We start from the raw sequence: 16,696 nt of genomic DNA on the forward strand, positions 1-16,696 counted from the left end.
GTTCACCAGTCTAGTCTATACTTCTTAAACCCACTAACACTTTCCTTCACAATCTGTCACGTCCCAACCTCTTCTGGCTGCCCCACCCTTCCATCAAACCTCCTTCCTCAAATCTGTTCTTATTAGTACAATTTAATGTGAGTTCTCTGTGACCTTTAAGTAAAGCAGCCTCTTTCCTTTCCCTCCTCCACTCTTCCTTACACCTCAGCAATATCACCTATTCCTTTGTTGTGCCTCCTCCCAACACCCTTAAATAAGGGAAGATGGCCAACCATACCCAATAATTCTTTATGCAGCTGTTATTTGGAGGGGTGGTTTGTGGGCTCTGTGAAATCATCTATGTGGGTACTTTCCCCAGTGATGCTGATCATAACCATCCATAGGTTTTTCTCAGAGATCACTAGTTATTTTAAAGGGAACCCTACATATAAAAGAGTATGTGGGGTTAAAAAAAAAGAACACCAATTTGTCCTAAAAGTAGCACTAAATAAAATAGAATCATTCAATAGGCCTGCTTATCTCTAGGTCAAAAAATTTATAGAGGGACATTTTGTTGTTTCCCAGAAATGCCTCCAAATGAAAAATTAAAAAGTATGTAATGTTCACTGTAGGCCAGCTAGGTGGTGCACTTGATAGACTGTGGGGCCTGGAGTCAGGAGGACCTGAGTTCAAATCCAACTTCAGACACTTACCAGCTATGTGACCCTGGGCAGGTCACTTCACCCTGTTTGCCTCAGTTTCCTCATCTATAACATGAGCTAGAGAAGGAAATGGCAAACCACTCCAGGATCTTTGCCAAGAAAACCCCAAATGGGGTCATGAAGAGTCTGACACAACTGAAAAACTGCTGAATAACAAAATGTTCATGGTGTGTGAATGTATTCAAATACATGTGTGCAGGGGACGTGTAGCACACATGCACATCTGCTTCCAATCTGCTAGAACTCTTCAACTTGTAGTTGGTTCCTATGGAAGCCAGCTTGATTCTAGTTACTGGCTAGCTAACGGTTATATAATGCAAGATTGACAAGCCACAAACAGAAGAGAGTCCAGTATTACTGTAGTTCACCCAGCACTATGCTGCCCCCAATCCCTTTTCACACCTTGATAATTCAGATGGGCTATAGAACTTATCAAAGCCTAAATCTGAGTGATACCTTTCATTAGCACATAACCCTTCCAAGTTAGACTAAAAAGTGTTGTGGCCTATATAGTGTAAAGTCTCTTTGAAAAAGCTGATTTTTTTTTTTACTGATATTTCCTTGTTATGCCCTTGGTATTCCATAGCTGTCCTGTTTAAGCACTGAAGCAATTAGTTTTGAGAAGGCTGATTCTTCAGGGTCCAGTGCTTTCCTGCCTTTCATTTGCTGAAGCTGTACATTTTAATGAAGTTGTTTCATCTCTGTTGCCAAACACTAGAATTTTGCTGCTTCAATTCTAATTATCTCTGTTGGCAAATGCTGTGTTTTATTAGAGCTGTCAAGTGCACTGTTCATTAAATGTCCACAGTCTGTGGTGTCGTGCACACAAATTAGATCAGCTTTGCTCATTGATGGATTATGTAGAAGTTAAGTATTTTCTTCGTAAACCTTTAGAATGTTGTGCACCAGCCATCCCTGGTTTGGTGGTGTGGGTAGAAGACACACACGTTGGCTGAGCCTGGCTTTCTGTCTCAGCAGTCGTCTGAGGAAAGTGCTCAGTTAACTGACAGTGAGCCTCTTGGCCTCCGTTGATCCTTTCAGCTTTCACGTTCAAGGAGTGGTTTCTTCCTGCAGCTCTCCAGCATCACTTACTAAAGTATAAAATTACACATTTGACAGCGTAGTGGTGTATTCTTCTCTCCTTGTGTAAATCAGATTTCCTTCCGTGTTTTCTTCCTTTATGCATTTCCCACCATTGTTGTAAGGAGGAAACATGTTGTGTTTTTACATGTGTATCGTTTCAGGCTGCTTGGTTTTTGTCAGCAAGAACAGTAACCCCTCTGCAGGCTTGATAACAACCTGAATGGCTCTCCTTGATAGCACTTTGCCCAGCATTCACCACTTCTCAACTGCAGTTACACAGGCTTTCTTTAGAGGCTTTTCTGGGGGCACAGTGTGACCCTAGGGAGCACTCTGACAGTTCCCCCAGTGAGCACTGACAGCAGCTTGAGCAGGAGTATTCACCTCTTTCCCTATTTCTTCATTATACCCCTGTGTCATCAGCACATTATCTATTATTTGAGTAAATACATCAACCTAATGACCTTTTATAAATGGCCCTGCCCTTGAGAATCCCAGAGACTACTACAGGAAGAGACAGGAAAATATTCAAACATTAAACTAGCAAATGGAAATGTTTCTCTCAGTTCAGTGCCAGGGATACTTGGCCTTACCTAAGTTTGTGTTCCAAACAGTTTCTGTTGCAGCCCTCAAGACGTGGAGACTGAATGAGGTCATTGATAACCTGGAGATCTTGATTGCTCTATAGCTGGAAAAAAAGAAGAAATTTCCCCTCTGGTTGGTGAGGGGTTGGGGCTGGGGGACAGTGGGAAGAGTGTAGCAGAGGCCATCCAAATTCTGCTTACTTCATGGCGTCACAGTGTTCCAGGGTCTCACTGGCTTCTCTCTATCATTCATTGGCCAGCATATACAATTGGAGACTCTATCATCTGTGATTTTTATTAAAAGAATTATCAGTATCGCTTAAACCACATTCACCTTGTGTGGTAGAAGAATGAGATGTTTTATACCTAGCAACTTTATTACTGTGAGGGTATAATAGGAAGGGTGAATTTGGTCATAAAAATGTTTATATCAGAGAAATGATGGATTTCTTTGCAATAAGAATTTTTATTCCCTGACAGGTCTTTGTACAAGGAGTGTCATATGTCATTTTACCAAAGGAAAACAGAAAGATTTATTATCTTCACATTCCTGTTTTTCACAAGAATGGGTTCCTTATGTATCATTAGTTACCTTGTCATGGTGAACATGGAGTGTCATTGTGCTGCTTATTAATCAACTCTCCCTTCAAACCAGTCTTAAGAAGAATAATGAAATTACCCTGGTGACAGATCATCACTTCCACATTTATCTTTTTTCCCCTAGTATCACAGAGTATATATCCTCAAACCTCAGACTCACCTATAATGACTGCTAATTCAAGGACCCTGGGACTGGGAGGATATTTCTGTTTCTCAATTTGCCAAGCAACCCCTTCTTAGGATTGCAGAGCAGAAGGGCAGAGATTAAGCCCATAAGAGACCAAATTCTACCTTTCATTATGTTTGTGTGTGTATATGCACACACATATATAATCATATATATGCATATATGTGTGTGTGCATGTGTGTTCAGCCTTCAGTTGTGTATATAAAATCCTGTTAATACTGATGAAAATGAGAGTTATGAAAGCCGACGGCAACTACAGGGAAAACACAGGCTGAAGTTTTGCATATGTTTTTGTTTTAGGATCAAAATTTTGAGGTACAATTCTGCCATGAATTCGTTATGTTTTTAAACTAATGCAACATTTCCTCTTAGCTGTGCTGATTTGTTATTGGATTTTATCATTAATCTTGGGGTTTTCACTGTTACAGATTGAAATTTCCCCACAAAATCCTAATACAATGCTTCGTTATGGTCTAGAGCTGACACTGGGCTCTAGAAGGCCAATGCAGCAGAGCCTAAGCTCCAGTTGTTTCTACTAGCTTAATGGTCCTGGCAACAGATGGTGTCTAAGTCAGGGATGACTTCCACATCTGATTGTTGAAATATAATCAGATTCATTTTTGGTGGTGTTATTTGATAACAATTTTCTATTTTTCTCTGTTTCATGAATGACCATAGCCAAAGAATTCATCATCAAATAACTCATATATTGATGTGCCTTCTTGTGATCCCCTTCTCTTTCTGTAGAATTCAGTGGCGGGGGGATAAGAAAGGGGGAAGGTGGTGCCTAGAATCACTGTTTTTAGACCCTCTCTATATAGAACTTAGCTGTTGGTACCCTAAACTTGAAATGTTCATCCAATAGTCAACAAGACAGCATAATATTGGAGAAACTAAATTGCTTCAGTTTTGATGATAACCAAAGATAGCTGCAGTTAAATGCTGGGATGACCCACAGGTTTTCCTTAGTGAGGTAAATAAAGGAGTTAGTAGAGCTAGCTTTGTCACACGTTCAAAGTCAAATCAACAAGTCAAATAAGTAAGCATTTATTAAGCACCTACTTTGTGCCAGACACCTATGCTAAGTGTTGTCCAAACATCATTTTGTATTTCAGTACTCATGATGAATTTTTTTGGGGGAGAAAGCACTATGAAAATAATTGCAGCTTAGGCACCAGCATTTGTTGCAAAGGATAAGAAAGCAAAGGAAATCTGTGTTAAAATTAAATCAATATATATTTTAATACTTGGTGACATCAATGCAAACATGGAAATAAGTGAGGGTGGTGAAAATATATTTGAAAATGTTGTTGAAGAGTAGGGAATGAGAAAAGACTTTGATCTCCTTGACAAGGGGAAAGATATAGCAGCCGAGGCAATACAAGTTGAGAATATGAATTAGTTTGTAAAGTCTTAAAGAAAAGGATGGCAGAAGACCATAAATAGTACCACTTCATAAAAGAAAGAGGAACAGTAGAAACAAATATAAGTTTCAAGAAAGCTCGTAGAGGTACCTGAGTAAGCAGTCAGCCTAAGAGCATTTAAAGATGAAACTGGAATCTTTACAACTGCTCCCCACCCCAGGCCTAAAATATAGAAGAGATCAGTGAAGATGTTTATAAAAAATCTCTTTTTATCATTAGACAGCAGAGCTGTTATGTTGCAATACTATATGAGCTTTTTTTCCCTCATGCATATCAAGTCATGCAAAACATTTCCATATTAGCCATGTTGTGAAATTTTATAAAAAGCAAGAAAAATAAAGAAAATGAAAGAAAATATGCTTCAGTCTGTACTCAGAATTCATCATTTCTCTCTCTCTGGAGGTGGATAGTATATTTCATCATGATTCCTTTGAAATTGTCTTGGATCATTGTATTGATCAGAGTAGCTAAGTCTTTCACAGTTGATCATCATTATAATATTGCTGTTAATGTGTACAATGTTATTCTAGTTTTGTTCACTTCACTTTGCATCACTTCGTATAAGGTTTTCCCAGGTTTTTCTGACACTATCGACTTCATGATTTATTTACAGCACAATAGTATTCCATTGTTATCACGTACCACAACTTGTTTAGCCATTCTCCAATTGATGGGCATCCTCTCAATTTCTTTGCCATCATAAAAAGAGCTGCCATAAGTGTTTTTGTACATATGGGTCCTTTCCTTTTTTTCTTTTATCTCTTTGGGATACAGACATAGTAGTGGTATTGATGGGTAAAAGGATATGCATAGTTTTATAGCTCTTTGGGCATAGTTCCAAATCGTTCCCGAGAATGGTCAAACCAGTTCACAATTCCACCAGTAGTGCATTAGTTTACCTTTTCCCTCATCCCCTCCAGCATTTATTTTCCTTTTCTCTTATTAGACAATCTGGTGGGTTTGAAGTGGTATCTCAGAATTGTTTTAATTTTCATTTCTCTGATTATTAGTGATTTAGAGCATTTTTTCCAATGACTGTTGCTAGCTTTGATTTCTTCGTCTGAAAATTGCCTGTTCATATCCTTTGACCATTTATCAATTGTGGAATGGCTCTTATTCTTACAAATTTGGTTCAGTTCTTTATACACTTGAGAAGTGAGACCTTTATCAGAGAAATTGGCTGTATTTTTTCCCCAGGTTCCTTCTTTCCTTCTAATTTTGGCTGCATTGGTTTTGCTTGTACAAAACCTTTTTAATTTCATGCAATCAAAATTGTCTATTTTACTTCCTATCATCCTCTCTATTTTTTGTTTGTTCATGAACTATTCCCTTATTTGTAGAGCTGACAGGTAATTTTTTATGTTCTCCTAATTTTTTTTATGATGTCACCCTTTATTTCTAAATTAGATGAGTTTTTGAGAAAGTATAAATGGTACCAGTGAAATCAAAGATGGGGAAACAACTGAACCAGATCAAGCATGTTACAGGAGGTTTTTGTTGGATGTGATGCAATTGTGAAGGCACTTACAAGTCAGTTCACAGGGTAGTAGAAGGAGAGGAAGATATACTAAAGCTGTGTAAAAATTTTCAGACTTTAATATCACTGCTGCCACTTCCCACAGCCCCCAGGAGACATCGATAACTATCAACTTCTATGCCTCCTTTCCCATCTGCATGATATCTTGTAAGAATGATCCAAGTACATCAAAGTCATCCCTTATGAGGACATTAGAAGGTACTATGCCAACTTTACAAGTAATATTCTGCACTAGACCACTCTTCATCATTACATAATGAACTGAAACATGTAGAGAATTTAAGTGCTCACTCTGCTTTTTGTTTATTGGCTGTAAAAAGAATTTAATTTGGTAGAACAAAGCACTGCTTTAAAGGCTTTTCTCTGGCAAGGTGTTTTTATGTAAAAATTGTGCAAGAAATTCTTCGAGAGATATAATGACACAAATAACATTGATGGATTACTCTTATTAACACAAAGGGTATAGGCGTGCTTGCCAAAACTTTTTGTCAAAGTCATACAGAAGATCCAATATAGAATAAAATTCAAAGAGGCATTCTCAGTCGATGATGATGCCCTCCCAAAACTCTTAGTTGTGGAACACATTCTGCTAATTGCGTCAAGCTTGGTCACTTTGCAGTCTCCTGAATGAGATCTGTAATCACTGAAAAAGATTTTGGTCCATACAGGAAAATCTAGCAGATAAAGAAAGCCTATTGTCCAAACTATGATATGCAGTTGAATGGAATACTTATAAATTTAGTCTGTCTATCTATCTGTCTTTCTATCCAGTCTTTTTATATATCCCCCCCCCCTTTCTCTGTCTCTCTCTCTCTCTGTTTCTGTCTCTGTCTCTCTCTGTGTATGTGTGTACACACGTATACACTTTGAATAGACGCTACAATGGATAGATAATTTGCTGGGCTCAGAATTGAATAATAAGAGGGAAGCTGACTGGCCTTTGGAAAATTAAGAGTCCTTTTAATGACTCCACACTTCTCTAAGGAATGGAGGCCTTTTTCTTTAAACAGTATCTTCTGAGAGACGTAATTGATAGAAAGCTAAGCACAGAGTTAGGGAGACCTGTGTTCAAGTTCTTCTGGCACATACTGGCTGTGTGACCTTATATTCTCAGTGTCCTTAGGCAGTTCTCAAAGACTAAAGTATAAGTTGCAAAGGAGGCACATCTCTGTGATGATAGGGGGAGTTTCATCATTAGATCTTTCCTGTACCAATGAAATCACAGGTGTAATCCAAAACAATTCTTCTAGTGATGTTGTGTGTCTGCAAATCATGAAACATGACAGTTTTCAAAGATTTGAAGTGGAGAATCAATGAAGAGGTGGGTAGTGGGTGGCACCAGAGTTCAACCCAAGACAAGGAATTGTGCAAGTGGTGTGGTATGGAAGGATTTCACCAAATACATGCATAACCAAAGAAAGAGGATGGGCTGATCGTGTAGTAAGCATTCTTGCCGTGTCCAGAGAACACAGGAAATGCTCCTGGTATGGTGGATAGACCCTAAGAGTTGATAAGAGTTGCATGAGATGGTTGTGCATAAGTGAATTGTGATCAGCATGGCTGGAGGGAATGCCTGCATTATAGAAGTCACAAAGCCATTGGTATCATAGAGCAGATTGGAATGACAGGATTAGGACAAAAATAATTATCACTTGAACTTTAATAGGATATTAAAACTGTCAAAAATTTTTGATAGTTCTGTGATATAACCACAATAACTCATATCAGCATATTTTTCAAGACTACAAAATAATGAAATCTAATGCATTTTATAAACAGAAATCAATACAATAAAAAGTCTTGAGGAAAAAATCCTCCACAGTGGTCATTTGAACAGGTGAGATTATGGATTATTTTTACTGAATTAAGACACTAAGAAAGCATGCCCTTGAGTATTAGAGCTAGAAGGGGCCTTGTAGGTCATCATGTTCAACCTTACGTTTTACAAATGAGGAAACAAAGGGTCCAAAGAGTGTGACTCGTCCAAAGTCTCTCTCACACACGACTCATTGAGCTGGAACTCAAATGGACGTCTCCTGACTTACCGTCCATATGCTGTATTGCCTTTCCTTTTAGAAAGTAAGGCTAAATTTCAAAATACATAAAAAAGCTGATTCAAATATGGGAGGAGGAAACTACATGTCCAAGTTGCTGCTGCTGTAATAAGAAATTTCTCCACTAAAGTTCTACTACAATGATTTATCGTGAAGTAGATGGTGAACCCCCTGGGTTCTTGAGAACGAGGCCAACAGAGTGGTTCTAACAACATGGTTCAGCTGAGTCTGCCCTCTAAGTTAGGTAGTGTAATGGATAGTCCTGGAGTCAGGAAGACCCTGGGCAAGATACTTCACCTCTCTTCACCTCTCTTCCCCTCAGTTTCTTCATCTGTAAAATGGAAATAATAATAACACCCACCTCACTGGGTTGTGGTGAAGATCAGATGAGTTTACATATGTAAAGTGCTTGGCAGACCTTAATCATTACAGAAATGCTGTTTATCATCATTATTATTACTATTTCTTATGAGAAGGTGAGCCACCAGATGAATTGTAATTGCTATTACAGCCCACAAGACCTTCTGCTAAGGCGCAGAATCTGCTTTGCTGGAGCGTGTGCCCAGGCCAATGAAGCACAGATCTTTTGGGCAAGATGGAAGTTAAAGAGTTTTGAGTCATTGCTGATTCTTTGCCTCCTTCATGCTCAGGATGGTTCAGTAGAAGGACTGCTGAGGAGATGGGTTCAAATCTTGGTTCTTCTGTTTACTGTCTGTGTCATCCTGGCCAGGTCACATAACCTCCCAGGCCTCACCTCCTCACCTGTAAAATAAGTGGCTGTACTCGATGGCTTCTAGATTCTCTTCCAACTCTCAATCCCTTAGCCTATGGTCCTTTATTAGGCTCATTTTCCATTCCTTTTTGGCTTTGTTCTTTCAAGGGCTGTTTGAAGTGCCATCATCTAAGCCTCCTAGAGTCACATGCTGCAATCCACTTATTTCTGGCTCGTTTGTCATCTTCCCAACACATTCTTTTTGAGCCATGAGGTTACTGTTTGGTTCATTGAAATTAGTTAATGGGCTTCCCAGAACAACTGACTTCCTACCAAGGAATGTCTTAGGCACTGAGGAGAATTTGCTTCATTAAGCTATCAGAGATAGTCATTAAACCCTATGGAAGGACACTGGGGACGATCATTTGCTCATTCATCTTTATTAGTGCCATGGTTGTCTGTGGGTGTGATTATAATGGCAATGAATATTTGTTGCAGGAACACCAGGGAAGCATTCTGGGCAACACCATGCAGAGTGTCATCGCCCTACTCAACAACCTGGTTGCCTACAAAGAGTCGAATATGAAGCTGCTCTATGAACAAGGTAAGAGTTTTCTTGGAGCCAAGTTCTGACTGTAATGCTGTTGAGAATCAGCTGGTTAGATATTGTCTACAAAACAAAAATCTGCCATTTAATACGGTGGCCACTTCATTTCACTAATGCTAAGATTTCATGTTTCTGTACCTATAATATAGAACTCACTATTGTATAAATATGTTTCATTTACTCATTTCAGTGGTAGGGTATCTCTTCCTCCGAAATAGATCACAAGCACTTTCTGCATTTTAATAAAGAGTTTCATGCATTACTGTGATTTAAAAAACAAAACATTAACATAGCACTAAAAACCGTTACCCATTGAGCTATAATTAGGTTTAGGGTGAGGGTGGCCTTTGTCCCAGGGCACTGAAACTTAGAAAGCATAACTGAATTTAACATCTAAATATCGAGAATAGTTAATTAGATAGGAAGTTGCATCATTCCTGGCCTGGTCAAGCTAAGATCAAGTGCTAAATAGGAAACTGTCATAAGGTGTGCTTCTTCTTTTGCTCAACATGCCCTACAGTTGTCCAGAGCTTCTCCCAACTTTGTCTTGCCCTGCTTCTTCCTCCCACCCCATGGCTTCTCAGCAGCAGCAATAGAATTGTGGTGCCTTGAATGCCATGTCAATGTCTGTCTTTCCCTCCCTAACCCACCTTGTGTCCATCCTTTCTGGGATGAGCCTGTCTGCACTAAGCTAAACCAACCAGTGGTCTTCAGGGACGTAGTCCATCTCTATCCATCTACCACCATGTCTTTAGACCTCACTCTATCTAGAAATTAGGTTAAATGCCAACAGAAAAACACATCTAGGTTCTTAAAAGATCTTTGGATCTTTTACACAGCTCTAGGAATCCACATTTGACTATATACGTAAGAAGGGATGCTTCATGCCCAACTGAAATTTTCCTACTCTCATTGACTTTTATACCTCTTGAGCTATCATTTGTGGAGGGGAGCAGAAGCTAGGTACATTCCTCTTCTATAGATGCTTCATAAATGTCAAGAATGGGGTTTTTACTAAATCACTTTCTCAACTCTTTCTTCTCCAGGTTAAAGAGTTCTAATTCTTTTCACTACCTTCTTTTCTACAACTTTAGTCATATGCGTCTCTTTACTCCTAGTACCTTCTCCATTTACAGATTTCCTTCAGCTGAACTGAGGCCTGATCAAAGGATCAAAGCACACTCACTGAGGCCTAGTTAGTTGCTTTCCAAAGACACTGATATTTACTCATAAGTAGTGAGAATTCATAAGAGTATGACGAGAAGATTGAATAAGTTTCAATATTCTTTATTTAAGCCTTCTTTGCAGCCTCACTGGGATAGGGGTGTAAGCCTTAGTTCTCAAAAAAGAATGCTTGAGAAGCCTAAGCTTGTCCTGGGTCTGCCAAGCTAGAACGACTTTCGGTACTAGATTACCTTTGGATGTCTTATTTTTGGTAATGGGTTTGAACTAAGTGTTACAAGACATCCATATTATTCATTTATTTATTTATTTATTTTTTGCCTAGGCAATGGGGTTAAGTGACTTGCCCGTGGTCACCCAGCTAGTGAGTGTTATGTGTCTGAGGCCGGATTTGAACTCAGGTCCTCCTGAATTCACGACCAGTGCTCTATCCACTGCACCACTTAGCTGCCCCTAAGACATCCATATTAGAAAGTGTCACATAATTTTCATTCATTCATTATTTCACGTGGTTGTTTCAGTTCATACAAAAAGAGAGTTTTGTTTATGAGCTTTCCTGGCATCAGATTCCATGTTATAAAATACTCAAGTGATTCTTTCGTTGAGGTTTCTCCCCATTTTTTCAAAAACATATTTGGAAGTTGGGTTTCATAATAAATGTATTCATTCTAATGGAGATATGCCATGACTCACAATAAGCAAAACTGCAAACTATCCCAACAAATGAATCTGGCTTACTTTGGAGCACTGTCCATAAGCACATTTCCCTCAGTTAGTATAAAATAACTTTGCTTCACCAGCACACACAACAGCGGAAGATGGTGGGAAGGACCCATAAGCCAACAGACAGGTGGTGAGTCAAAGCCAGTTTGGGATTGAAATGTCCCCTGATGCATACGTGAACTGCTAAGAACTAACTGCTGTTTGTATCCTGTGTGTTTTGTCTCTTTCTGTTATGCTCATTTACATTTATTACCATGAAACTTCTCTGCTCTGAAACTGTTTTCGAGTTCAACTCATCACATATTTTTCTTGGTTTCAAACATTTTTATTCTTATCAGGGAAAGAATTCATAACGTCAGATAAGACCTTTTCTTTTGTTTATATATTTAAAAAATAACTGAATTATTAACATTTAAAAACTGGCTGCTGGCTAGTATATATGCATTGACCTTTACATAATAGATATTAATACAAGTTTCTGTATTACTGGCATGATAGTATAAATGATGGATTTACATGGCAAACTGCAGTCATCTAATAAACCACAGCAGCTCCAGAGGAGCATTTAAAGAAATTGTGTATGTCCTCAACAGCTCATGATGGCTCTAAAAAGAAATTCTCATTTCTCAGGAGGTTTTATTACAAAACTGCCTAAATCAGTATTTACTCAGGAGACCAGAAAATCACCTGGGTGGATGCTTTGGTTTTATGGATCAATAGCATACGTTCAGTAGCTTTCGGAAAACCCTTTCCTTTTAAAAATAAAATTCAAAATAGTTTTAAAATAACTAAGTCTCATGCAATTCTCTACATGATAAACCTTTTTAAGTCAAGATATTTGCAAGATTATGCTATTAAATTGCAACATATGTCAAGAGATAGCAGGAACTTTATACTTTTAAATCTGGCACTTCTTTAAAATCTTAAGAGTTTGACATATGTTTCCTATACACACACACACACATATATACATATATATATATATATATATATATATATAAATATATGTGTGTGTGTGTGTGTAGATATAGGTATAGATATATGTGACCAGTAGAATTTGAAACAATTAAGCCCTAATAAATAAATATAGCACAGAGGTCATCTTCCAGCTTTCCATTCAAGGTAGGAATATCTTTGTAGCATCCCTAGTTGATGCTCATTGCAACCTCCAATCAAAACCTCTCTTCATGAGAAACTTACTACTTCATGCAGCATCTGTTTAGTTTTTGGATGGCTCTAAGTATTAGCCAAGGCAAATCTCATGTTAAATGAAAGTCTGCCTCCTTGTAATTTGTACCCAGAGGACCTACTTAAACCTTCCAGGGCTACACAGAATTCAGATCTATGGTCTCAATTTATTTGGAGAATACTTCACAGAGCAAAATCTTTGAAGAGGCTTTAAAATAAACAGACTCCTAAAGCCCAGTCAGTTAACAATCTCAAATTATGTTTAATCAATTCATGGTGAGGGTCAATAATAAAGCTTATTTCTCAGTTAAAAAAGTAATAGTTAATGTAATCATTTGACTTCGGATAGTGCTTTTCCTTTAAATCTTCTGTAAGTTTTATGGGCCTCAGTTTCCCCATCTGTTAAATGAGGGCCTTGGACTAAATGGCCTCTAATTTCCCTTCCAGTCTTAAGTCTGTAATTCTATAGCCCCGCTTTGATTTCATTCAGTGAACTCTCCATTATGGTTTACGTACAGTATATCTCTTTTCTCCTCTTGTTTTCTTCGGCTGCTCATTTTACTCCTCATTTATGTTTCTAGCAGTTTGGTGAATGAGGTTATTAAATTTCATTTTTCCTTTTTCCTTTTCCTAGGGATAATTTAGTTATTTGTGAGCATAATCATCATCCTTAGGTAATTCCTGATCAAACAGGTCTTCAAGAATTTCATTGAAGTAACATTACAGTTGGCACTTTTTAGAACATACCATACCAAAGGAAGGACCTTAACATAGGCCTTGAAGACACAGCAAGCACACCTTTTGTGAGGACATTGGGCTAGTAAACTGGGGCCTTTCCTGAGCACTGCCAGGACTGTCACACAGACCTGGAGTGGCCCCTCTTCTCCTCTCCAAGCCTCTCTCCCCAACCCCTTCCATTCCCAGTCTACCATTCAAGTACCAGCTACTGTGGATACTACCTCCTCCATGATTCCTTCTTGAGCTAACTGTTTATAAGTCATCCTTTCCACCCTAAATCTCTTGTGTTAGAGCCTACCTATGTTCTAACGTGTATTATAGTTACTTTTGTGCAAATCTTTTCCCCCTTCTAAATTACAAACTCTTTTAAGGTATTTAATCGTTATGTTCCCAGTGCCTAACGGTTTGTTGGAGTGAAATCTTGTATCTTAAGAAATTTAAATGGAGCCAGGAATAGAAAAGGCCTCACTTGATCTGTCTTCCAACCGAAGAGAGAGTAGGAAATTAAATGAGCCCTTGGTCATAAGAGCACTGAAGACTTTACCTATCAAAGTCCACCAGAACAAACTGGATGCTAAAGCAGACTGCAAGTGTAGACATTTGATGCTTCTTTCCACAAAGACTCTAAAGTCCACAAGACTGATGGAGCAAGAGTTTTTGAGGATAATGTAGTTAATTCTGCATTGCAGTAATCCAGTCCACCAGTCACAGAGGTCCAGATCACTGCTGAGAGGACCAGGCCTGTGAGAAGAGAGAAATGCAAGTCCTAAAGAAAGCAGGAAAAGAAAGGGCACTTGTGATTGCACCTGCTAACTCTGATGTCAAGAGCACATGGGAGACCCAAAGGCCTGAGCAGTCCCAAGTCTTTGTAGCTAATGAAAATTGACCTGTTTCAACTTAGGGACTGCCAGAACTTCTCACCTTTTCTAGACACCTCTTCCAACCTCTCAATGTAATTTCATTTTATCTACCTTGGGGTGTTTGTCTTTAGTAAAGATTTATTCTAGAGTAGAGCTGGTGCCTGGGGCCAGGATTTGGTGAGGTTCTTTTATTCCTTCAAGGGCTGATTATTCTACATATCCCAAGATGGCACAGGCATATTTTCCACTTTTATGTATTTAATAATATCAAAGTCCTTTTTTTTGGAGGAACAGTTGTTGAAGTGTGATCCCAAATGTTCATATAAAAGGGACAATTAAAGAAATTTGAAGAAACACTTATAAATTTGACACTTATACTCTAGTGACCAATTTAAAATGATAGGATTCAAGTGTTTTTTTTTTAAAGCTCTTGATTTTATTCAGTAGTTGAAGTTTTTTCTTCTCAAATCAATTAAATATCAGCAAGGCACTGTATGATTCAGTTATAATATTTATTCTTCTCCATGCTCCTGAAGATTATTTAAATGGGGGAAGGGAGCAGGAAATCATAATTCAACCCAAAGTTTTTGAACTTCAATCAACATCCAGTGAAAATGGAAACTGATAGTGATTATTGACTTGGCCATAATTACTACAAAATATGTTCATAGTGTGATGCTTAGCTATTCAGAGAATAACTGAAAGGTATGAATGTAAGCCCTGAGCAACACAATCAGAATAGGACATCTGAGAAAAAATGTAGCATAGAACTGTCTGGGTTTGGGTATCAATTTAGTATTTAAGGTAATGGTATAATGGCTGGATTTTACAGTCTTCATTGGCTCAAAGTTTCAGAGGTTACTACTTCCATATAGGGTGAGATGAACTAAGACTAATTTTTTCAAGTTGTTTCTTATCCTCTTATCTTTGCACTCCCTTTCTTCTTCCCTTCCTCCTCTTTTCTCTGTTATCCAAAAAAAACCCAGTGCTATCTCAACTTTCAGTGCTGTGTATGAACTGAGGCAAAAGTGGTTAATTTAAGCAATTTTTCATCATATTTCTTCCAAAAAGATGGCAGTTTTATCTCTGAAGAAATATCATGTGGCATCAGCCAAGAATGTCATTTATTGAATTTTATGCCACCATAAAGTCAAGTTGATAGTTGATTTATTTTTGTTGCTTTTCTTGTAGTCACACTAACCACTGCAAACTTAGGTGACTTAATGATTCGATGTCACTTAATGCCACTAACATCCGGCAGGTGTCGTGTGATGAAGACCTGCCTGCTTGTGAGGTGGATGCCCTCACAGTGGTCTGCTTTGCCCCCAAAGACCATGGAGCTGAAGAGCTTTCAAGGCTCAGAGAGAAGACACTGCACTCGATTCACTTTGCATGCACTGCTCTGAGCCTGGCAGGGGAACTGGTGATGCTCCCATGTGTTCTCATCTGGAAATAGGAGATAGATTCCTTCAGGGAAAAAATCCAAAGAGCAGCATGGCATAGTGACGAAAGCAAGGGATTGGGAGTCAAAAGACCTCAGTTCAAATCCTGACAGTGTCACTTGTTTTGTGAGTTTGGGCAGGTCCTTAGTTCCCTCATATGTAAAATGAGATAGTTGGAGTAGATTAGGATTTTTCAGCCCTTTTTTGAGTCATGTGACAGTCTTATGAAGCCTTTTTCTCAGAATAATGCTTTTCAAAAGGTGTAAATTAAAATACATGGTATATACAAAAGAAACCAATTCTGTTGAAATAGGTATCAAAAGCTAGATTTTTTTTAAAGTTATAGACCCTAAGTTAAGAGCTGGACTAAATGGTCTCTGAGGCCCCTTCCAGTTACTGACCTATGTTCCTGCAAGTCTTCTCCCTGAATGAATTGTGCCACAGAATCTCAGCCTTCCAAGGGGTGCCTGACGTCATGTAATCGCACCTGTGCCTATTCCCGAATCAATCTCTCTCTCGCTCTCATTAGATGTGTATGTGTATACGTGGGGGGGGGGGGTAGAGAATTCCGAAGGAGGGTTCCGAGACAGGAAAAGGAAGGGGAGATTCATTGGGTTTATGTAACAGTGAGAAGAGGAGGAAAGTTAATGTTCACTGAGGTTCATGTCAAAAAGATCTCTAACCTTTGATTTACCGCAGGCTCCACCATGAGCTAACATCATGAATATACCTGTGAGAAAACATAGATACTCTTTTGCACTCTGCAATTTGGCTCCGACGTCTTTTCTAGCCTTGTGGATTGCACTTCACATTGTACATTCTGCATTCCATACAAACTGAACTGTTATTAACTATTCCCCCATCTAGTCCTTTCCTTCCCTACTTTCATAAATTCGTACAGATGATTTCTTCCCTGGAATAAATTTCCTCTTTATTTCTGACTTCTGAAATCCTTTTCTGCCTTCAAGGTGCAACTCAGGTGTACCTCCTCCATGAATCCTTCCCTGATCTTCCCCACATCCCTCACCCTTTTGAAAGCTGTTTCTTCAGTCACTTCCAGGTCATATAAGAAACAAG

The 16,696-nt window shown here is 38.6% G+C and overlaps 1 protein-coding gene across 4 annotated transcripts in view; it reads left to right on the forward strand.

The window, feature by feature from the left end:
• ULK4 (unc-51 like kinase 4) overlaps positions 1 to 16,696 on the forward strand; it is a 636,813-nt gene that overhangs the window by 355,970 nt on the left and 264,147 nt on the right. For all 4 annotated transcript variants that reach the window (XM_027872479.1, XM_027872481.1, XM_027872482.1 and 1 more), the window contains one exon: positions 9,378 to 9,483. In XM_027872479.1, coding sequence (XP_027728280.1) covers positions 9,378 to 9,483 — 106 coding nt within the window. The remainder of the gene's footprint in view (positions 1 to 9,377; positions 9,484 to 16,696) is intronic.

Source organism: Vombatus ursinus, unplaced genomic scaffold (assembly GCF_900497805.2).
Source record: "Vombatus ursinus unplaced genomic scaffold, bare-nosed wombat genome assembly UNPS02014799.1, whole genome shotgun sequence".
Classification (NCBI taxonomy): domain Eukaryota; kingdom Metazoa; phylum Chordata; class Mammalia; order Diprotodontia; family Vombatidae; genus Vombatus; species Vombatus ursinus.